Here is an 8899-nt window from a genome sequence, read left to right as displayed (position 1 = left end):
GCCAACATCTTGCCACATCTGTGGCCACTCAGCAGCAGTGCAAATTAGACCAGGACTAGTTGTACCATCTTTGTAATGCTTGTGCTGGGGGTTCAAAAAAAAAAAAAAAAAAAAAAAAAAACCACATAGAAAACAACATAATCTGAATACTTACAAATAGTACCAAGTAACATTTCATTTTAAAAAATCTGAAATAAGTCAAACCTGGCAGGCAGAATTTCTCTGTGAATTTGTCTATAGATTTTTCCTTGCTGATGTTAATTGCTAATTTTTCCACTCTGGCAAATGTGAGGTTTTTTTTTTTTTTTAAATGAAAACAGCTTTAGTGAAATACCTAAAATAAAATAAGAAGTGAAAGTTAACCCCCACTGTGCATTTATATCTTGTGAAACTGGCTTCAAGAGGTCCCATTTATCTGATTATATGATGGGAATGTTCACAGGGGACATCTTCATTTCCCAGAAGATGAAAAATTGGAAGTTTTCTTTTTTTTTATTTCTTTTTTACCATGTACAGAGTACTTGAACCAAAATCTGAGGGGGAAATTATGAAAGCTTTGTTATTAAGCATTACGTATCTCAGTATTTGTTGTATTTCAGCTAGATTCCATGAAATTTTAGAGTTACTTGGATATAAAATGATAAAAAAAAAAAAATCCAGCTTGGGTTCTTGGGACACTTGAGTTCCAGTAAGAACACAAATAACCTTAACTGTAAACAACAACAAAATTAATAACAATATAATACCAGATAATAATCTGGGCTACAAATAAAAATATATTAGCAAAATGGTAATTGAGGTAAATTCTATAAGGAACTAGCTCAGGCATGTAGTTGTGGACGTGAAAATCCCATTCTGTCAACATCTCATGCCAAAGCCAGCAGGTCACGTTTACAAGACGAGCAGAAGCCAGGCTATCTAGAGCACATAAGTGGTCGGTTACAGTACAGTACAAGAAATAAGTTGGGCTAGGTCACAGAACACTTGCGGACCCTGTGAAGAGATTCGGATGTTATTGGGAAAGTGGCAGAAAGCTCTCTGGTGGCTGTTTGTTAAGAAAAGATGTTACCTAACAGAGTGAAGTGATTATTGAAGTCACCATGTTGAAAAGCCTCAGAGCATCTAGAGGGAAGCCCAGAATTGAGTGTCGTGTAGTCCAGGGAAGAAGAATGACAGTGCTTAGGACCACAGGAGTGGCGGTAGGAATAACGAGTGTCAGCATGCAAGCTGCACTTTGAGATGGCTCTGGGCTTGCTAGCTGATGCATTGGAAAATCCAAGGGAGACAAGGATGAAATTTAGACGTGTGAGTCATGGAGCGGGATGCTGGTACTAAGTCAGGAGGGAAGCTTGGGCAAAGCAGGATTTGGGTGGATGGAATAGAGATTATGTCTGTGCTATCCAAAGTCTACGATACATTTTAGATACTTTATAGATCAGCATTTCTGGTAAAGTGTTGATTAAATATGCAACTTTGGAGTCCACTAGAGCAATTGGAATTGTTTACATTGCTCAATTGCCATCACAATATGACGTTATGCAGGAGGGAAATAATATAAAATGTCTCTTTCTTTAAAGTCACAAATTCACATTTTATGATCATGGGATGACATAGTTTTCTTTCAACAGAGATTCCTTCATCATAAAATAAGAGTTTTAGGATGGGATTAGACATTTTTCAACTTCAACATTTCATACCTACATAATTTCCACCCATAAATCGCGGTTCTCTCGGTAAACATTCCTTTTACAAACCCTTGTGGAATTCTCTTCTTGGAAAGAGGCCATTCGCCCTGCTCTTGCTGACCAAGTAATGGCAACATTATTTTTAGCCTTCTCTTCCCACTAATACCTCAGACATGGAGGTGAAGCCAAGGGACTCATGGGAACAAGTGGCATTGTTTCTCCTGCGGTGTAGTATATATATCTAGGTCAGTGAATTTGTGAATGCTGAACTGGTTGGATCCAGTCAGATGAGGCGATCTCTGTGTATTTTCGTGATCTCAGAAACACACTAAAAGTCAAACTTCAGGACGTTTTCCATTTAGAGTACATCTTTGTTCTACAATCACATATGAGTTCACTTTGACACGCTTACCACTGATGAAAAATTCTATTCTAGTAAATAGTACTGTTGGTCAGCGCTAGAGAACACGGCCTCCTCCTGTCCCAGGTGGTCTGATTGGCACGCTGTTTGACTCTATCACTCTGCCTTCCCTGATGCCCGTCAATGCCAGTTTAAGTGGCCATGGAGGATGGGGGGAGGAGGGCAGGAAGTAGAGAGATGACTCAATGGTCAAGAGCACTTGCTGTGCTTCCAGACGGCTCAGCTTCGGATCCACAGATTCATGTTCAGTTTGCAGCCGCTGTGCCATGATTGGCCATCTCACACACATCTACATCTCCAGTTCCACAGGATCCAAACCTGATGCACTCCACTGTCACCCACATACATGGCATGCCCATCACGACACACACACACACACACACACACACACACACACACACACACACACATTATAAAAATATTCCTTTCTTGTAATGCCCACCTGAATTTGCCTCTGTGCTGTTATTACTGACCTTAAGAAGAAAGATTCGGTTCAAACGGCATACATGGAAACCTGATTAAAATAGACTAAAGAAAGAAAAGGGAAGGCAGAGAGAGAGATTCGAGTTTTGTTGTGAAGGGAGATACGTAACGGTGGAAGGGAATGTTTTTCTTCCAGATGGAGATTGTTGCTGAAAACATAAAGATGAAAATATCCCAGAAGAGAGGAGAAATTCATAATGATAGAATGGAAGATGATATGTTGGGATACAGGACATAAGCCAAACACTTGGATGAGATAGGAGGCACATGTTCTGGTCACTATAATAGCCAAATCATTGTTGTCCAAGCCTGTAAACCTTCCTGAGATAGTCTTTGCATGCTTGTTTTTGTTGTTGGTGGTGGTGGGTTGGTGGATTTTGTTTTTGTTTTTGTTTTTGTTTTTGTTTTTGTTTTTGTTTTGAGTAGCATAACAAGCAAGAGTACTAGCAGGAAGAGAAGAAAATGATATGAGAAGAGAGACCAAGGGTTGGGTGAATTGTCTGGGGAAACAGAAACCACCAGGCTCTACTTCAGAATGGCAATGGGGTATTGTTTTATGTGCAGAAGAAAATGCCAAGCATAGCAAATATCCAATACAACCTGCCTGAGGAGATCACGGGCGGCGAAAGCACAAGCAGAATTTGGTCCTGCAAGGTAGGGAGCAAGCATCTGAGGAGAGAGCAGGGCAGTGACTATGAATGGTTTAGGGGAAACATGAGTGTTAGGTACGGCTCCCATGAGAACATTCTCAGAACTCCCCATGAGAAAGGAGTGGATGCAAAAGACTGCTCAGAGTGCCCTTCATTAAGCAGGGACCTCTGCCATGGCATCTCATGAGCTGTGCACTGTCTGGCTAGCCTCTTATGCATGGCTGTTACTTCTGTCCTTGGCCACATTCCCCACATCTTTGTATATATCTGATATCCCTATGAAGCTGCTGTTGGCAATGTTTGAACACCTGTCTGAGGTTCAACTGGACCAGTATCCCTGGGCCTCCTTTTCAGCAGTTCTGACAAGCCAGTGCCTTCCCAGTCACTTTTCCAGTGAATCTGTGTTGTTGGGGGCAGGAGGGGGTGGTCTTTCCATGATTCATTGAGCTTTTGTTAATGAAAAAAAAAAAGTTAGTTTTCTTGTAAATATTTTCTTTGAGGGTCCTTCACCCTTCTTCTCCTTTTCCCAAGTCAGGCTTTTCTCCTCACAGAGCTCTTCTAACATAGCCTGGGTAGCAAGACCAAATACAACAGAAGTGCCCTGTGGCATTTCTCTGAAGAATGTGCAATGTTTTTCTTAAAGTAAGACTTTTCCTTCATCTTTCCCTCTTATTTTCTATTGTCCTGTGTGTTCTTTTTTCCCCCAAACTGCAGGACATGTGTTTCCCGCAGTTACATGGCCAGAATTTAGAACTATTGTAGTGTTTATTCTTCAGACTCCCGGCAGTGTGCAAACAATTATGTATTTAAGACAGGAATTGCCGATTAGTGGTCCGATCTAGGACAATTGTACAGAAAATAGTTTTCTAAAATACACTTAAAGATGTTGTAAGCATGGTGAGAAGAATTTTCTTCTTATGCCGACTGCCCAGAAATAATAGTAATTAAATTTTCAGCACAAAGGAAATGAATATAGAAATATTCTTTCTTGTAAGAAAATCTGATATGGCTTTTAATTGGTATGTATTCTCTCTTTTTTGATCATCTCTGATTGGCTTGGAGATATATGGGTCTTATTCTATTATAGTTCATGCCTGTACATTCTTGTTCTCCACAAAAATATGGTATGAGCTATGCCACGTTGTCCAGAGTCTTTTTAGTGTAGTTTCTTCCTTTTCCGCCTTTATCTCAAACAACACATTTCCAGCAAGTCCTTCATACCATCTCACCCCTCCCAATGGCTGCCTGTGTATACATGGTACATTATAACACCCAGAGATTTTTCTTTAAAGTTCTTGTTACATATAAAAATATATGACATTTGATACATACAAATGAGGTGAAATGCACCTTCCTGACTTCTTTATAATACTAAAACCCGAGTCTATAGAAGGCAAGGCCTGCCTATTTTTCAATCAGCAGTGTCTTGAAGCTAATTGGCACTAAATAAATAATTTTGAAAAAATTAATGAAAATTTCCAATATGTATCCCTCGAGTTAAATTTAAGGGACATATCAGCATGTTCAGGGCTATTCAAGAATGACCACACAACATCTAAAAAGATCTTCAAAGTTTTTGTAATATTTTATTCAAACATTAAAATCTGTTTATATTTTTTGAACCTNGTTATATAAGAATGTGAGATGAACTTAAATTTTTATACAGAACAATTTGTAGTGTTAGTTTGCATGGCCATACTGAAGTACACTGCTAACTATGGTGACTTGGCAAGCTGCTTACACATACAGNNACTTAACCCCAACCTCAACCATCCTTGAAACCACAGTTTGAAATCTATAGAGTCAATAGGATCATTGTGAAATGAAACAAAACAAAAAGTTCACTGTCAGATGATAGTATATGAAGATTCACATCCATTTTTGGTTTTGTGGATTTTTTTCTATAGTTAAGTTAGTAGTATCATCAGTCACTTTTTAAAAATCATTAATTAATTAAATGATATGATACTAAAGGCTATATATAATTTTATTTATAACAACTAAAATGTCTAAATGTATTTTATTTGAAACCTAATACCCTGTTTAATTCCTGTTTAATTCTGTTTGTATCTAGTCATAAAATATTATAGCTTTCCAAATGTTAAAGAGCACTGACTTTCAAACTTCAGAACTCCATAATGAATATCTCTATATTTTACAATTCCTTTTCTAAAATACTGTCATGGTTCAATCATATGAATACTAGAGAATTTGTTATTAAGCACAACTACCATTTTTCTTGGGGCTTTTAGAGCCGTTAACATTTGCTGAAATGTTAGCTTGAGGAGTTTCTACACCAGCTCCATCCTTTCTTGAGAAGAGTATTATTCTCGAGTTTATTGGATTATGAGGACTGTTGTGCAATGTGTCCTTGTGAAAAAAAAGTTTCGCAGCATCTCTGGAAACTTGCTCTTTCTCCTAATGTTTCCAGCATTTCCTAGCACGAGTTGAGTTATTAAACTTGAGAGTATAACTTGAATGTGTTGCATCAGGAACTATTGACTTTTGAACTCCTGAACACTCTCTTTTAGCTGCTATCGAAATCTATTGAACAACTGAAGCAGCCAGGCAGCCACCTTGAAGAAGCAGAGGAGGAGCTTCAGGGGGACCAAGCCATGGAAGACAGAGCAACCTCTAAGGACAACAGTACTAGGAGTGACAGCAGTGCTTGCATGGAGGACACACTGGGACCAGTTGGGGCTGTGAAGGTCAAGGAGGAACCCGTGGACAGCGATGAAGATGCTCAGATACAGGAAATGGAATGTGGGGAGCAGGCTGCTTTTATGCAACAGGTAATAGGCAAAGATTTAGCTCCAGGATTTGTAATTAAAGTCATTATTTGAATAGAAAATAGGTGACAGATTTTGGTAAATTATTATTATTTCCTATCAGCTTATGTCTCTGATTTTAGTGATTAAGAATTCTAAAACAGGTAAAATGATTTTTTTTCTATATAAAGTATCACTCTATACTGAATGGGTATCAAGGTTTCATTGAGCCTTCACTGGTAAGAAAATGCCTGTTACACTAAAAGTATGCTATATAATATCCAAGTAATCAATAGGCTGTAAGTCCAACTCAAAGCCTGACACAACAGTTACTTGTACAGAAAACAAACTTACTGTTGTTTGTAGTTTTATCTGCTGAGGTCTGTGAGTACAAAATATAGTTTCCCAGCCTGGATAATGAAGCATTCATTCTATTAGATTTGCTGTTTTTTAACATATAGAACTCAGTTTTCATATGACTGTACATACTGTATTATACTACAGTCTTGAACACTGTCGAAGGTAGTCTGCCCCGCCCCCTTTTCCTTCCTCTCTCTCTCTCTCTCTCTCTCTCTCTCTCTCTCTCTCTCTCTCTCTCTCTTATTTTAGTTTTATTTTTTTGTTAAGTCGAAATGTTGTGGTTATCATGCCAGTAGCTCTAGGTTATTGTGTAGATTACAACTGAAAATCTTACCAGTTCAGGTGGTTTTAAGTAGAGATACAAACCGAAGCTCTGTTTTGAACATGACATTATGTCTACTGTAGCGCTGCACAGTTTACTTAAACCTTCTGTAATTTGCTGACATTATATGTGGAAAAAAATATCAAATGAAGCTGATGCTGATACAAATGTTGCTGAGAAGGAATGTAGAGCACGGTGGTCCAATCAGATGCTGCGATGTCTGGACAGCTGCAGAAAGCATAGTATGACTACCACCTGCTATCAAATTAAAACCAGTTTTACATGAGGGGGACTCACGTTTATACTTGATATCTTTAGAATCTCTTGCATTCAGTTCCATGGCATACATCAGATCGTTCTGGCAAATACAAAAGTATGAATGTTGGATTTAACAGAATAATCTGCTTGTGTATAATACACCTCCAGAAGGACTATGTCCTTTGATGCTCTAAAGATACAAACAACTTGGAAGGCAACAGAAGATCATGTTTCTTTGAGTCAGTTCTTTGTGAGGTTCCTGCTGTTCTACAGAAAAGCGATTCTGTGGCAGGACAGGAAATGCTTTGAGAAAACAGGAAGTCCAAGTGATTCACGTAGGCAGACATGTAGGAGAAAGAATCCAAAGATAGTGTTCTAGTCTTTCTGTTTTTCAAGGGTGTGCTATGAATTGATTCATTGTCTAAGAAAACTGCACCATGAGTAGGGAAACCCTTACGGAAGCTATTCTCTGGAACATTTCCTTAATATTCCCTTTTGGTCTGTTTGCCTTGTTGGATAGGTTTACTTTTGTTAAGCTAGTTAAACGTTTGCTGTATAAAGACACATTTAATATAGATAATCCAAATTGACCTAGAATCGTCTGAGTTTTTTTTCTCTATTAAAATATTTATATTTCTTAATCCATGGTATTTTAAGGTGTGGTATCCTGTTTCAGGGAGACATAGCACTTTTGCCAAATATAGACATTGTTCAACTGTATGTTATTGGCACGTGTTGTTTACATTTTGCTGTGACATTTAAAACTATTTCTTTTAAAATGTTCCTGCTAAAGATACATTATCCTTTTTTAAAAAGTCTCCATTTGAATTAAATTAACATAACTAGAGTTAGAAACTTAAAAGTTTTTCCACATAATGAAAAAGTCCTTCTGATAATTTGACACATAGTTCTAATAGGCAATTCTCCCTATCACCAATATGTTTGGGTTAACATATTCCTTCATATTAAAATGACTTTTGTCAGTTGTTTTGCATTAAAAATATGGCATGCCTGAGATAAAATTGTATATTTTTCCATCTCATAAATATTCATTTTCTTCAAATTCTTTTTTCAATCTCATAAAAAAGGGATAGTGCATCTTTTAAAATACATTTTATTTGGGGAGGAACATGCGGCTGAGCAGACTTTTGTATAATATTACTTCAAAGATATGTGATCACAAACAACAAAAAAATACCCTATTTTTTTATAATGTCATTTGAGAGAACTTCATCAGTATATTTGGTGGACGTTAACTGTTTGAATTTGATAGTCTTTGAATTTAGTCAAGAAACTACCTGGAACCAGTAAAAAGAAAAGCTGGACGTAACTAACTTTAGAATTAACTAATCAATGTCTCCTAAGATCTACTGTATTTATTATGATTTGCACCCTTGGAGGTGATCTCTTGTTTTGTGTTGTAAATATATTGTTTGTATGTTTCCCTTTTTGCCTTCTGTTATAAGTCTCTTCCTTTCTCAAATAAAGTTTTTTTTAAAAGATCCCTTTTCATACATTTGGCTTTGTGTAAACTTGATATATCTAATAGAATTTGAAAGCTGTGCATTAGATAGCATACACAAAAATTATTTCCTTTTTTTTGTTGTTGTTGTTGAAACAAGAAAATGAATACATTTTGAACAGTTGCTTCTAATGTCATTTAAAGCACACATTCAACAATAACTCTATTGAACTATTTGTCAGCCATTACCAACCAGCAAACATGTAAAATGGGTTGCATGCTCCATTTTGTAATGTGACCTTTTTAAAGATGTGTTATCCTCTTTGGTATTTAAATTAAAATGTCATCCTCTAAATATAAAAAAAAATATAAATAGTCCCTAATGCTATTCAACTTAAAAATTATTTTAAAACTTTAGCATTTACTGGCAAGAGCTCAGCATTTGCTACAGACATCTGTCACCAAGCAGAGCAACATGAGTTCAATTCCC

The 8899-nt window shown here is 37.0% G+C and overlaps 1 protein-coding gene across 17 annotated transcripts in view; it reads left to right on the top strand.

Annotated features, from left to right (window-relative positions):
- Nucleotides 1-8899, top strand: part of Hdac9 (histone deacetylase 9) — an 822768-nt gene that overhangs the window by 517810 nt on the left and 296059 nt on the right. For 13 of the 17 annotated variants that reach the window (XM_021201632.2, XM_029540516.1, XM_029540526.1 and 10 more), the window contains one exon: nt 5771-6031. In XM_021201632.2, the coding sequence (XP_021057291.2) occupies nt 5771-6031 (261 nt within the window). Of the gene's footprint in view, nt 1-5770; nt 8445-8899 lie in introns of those variants that run through there. The other 4 variants (XM_029540528.1, XM_021201637.2, XM_029540527.1 and 1 more) reach the window with 1 other exon arrangement.

Source organism: Mus pahari, chromosome 7, assembly GCF_900095145.1.
Source record: "Mus pahari chromosome 7, PAHARI_EIJ_v1.1, whole genome shotgun sequence".
Taxonomy (NCBI): Eukaryota; Metazoa; Chordata; class Mammalia; order Rodentia; family Muridae; genus Mus; species Mus pahari.
Note: the sequence above shows the minus strand (reverse complement) of the source record. Positions and strands in the feature narration are given on the sequence as shown.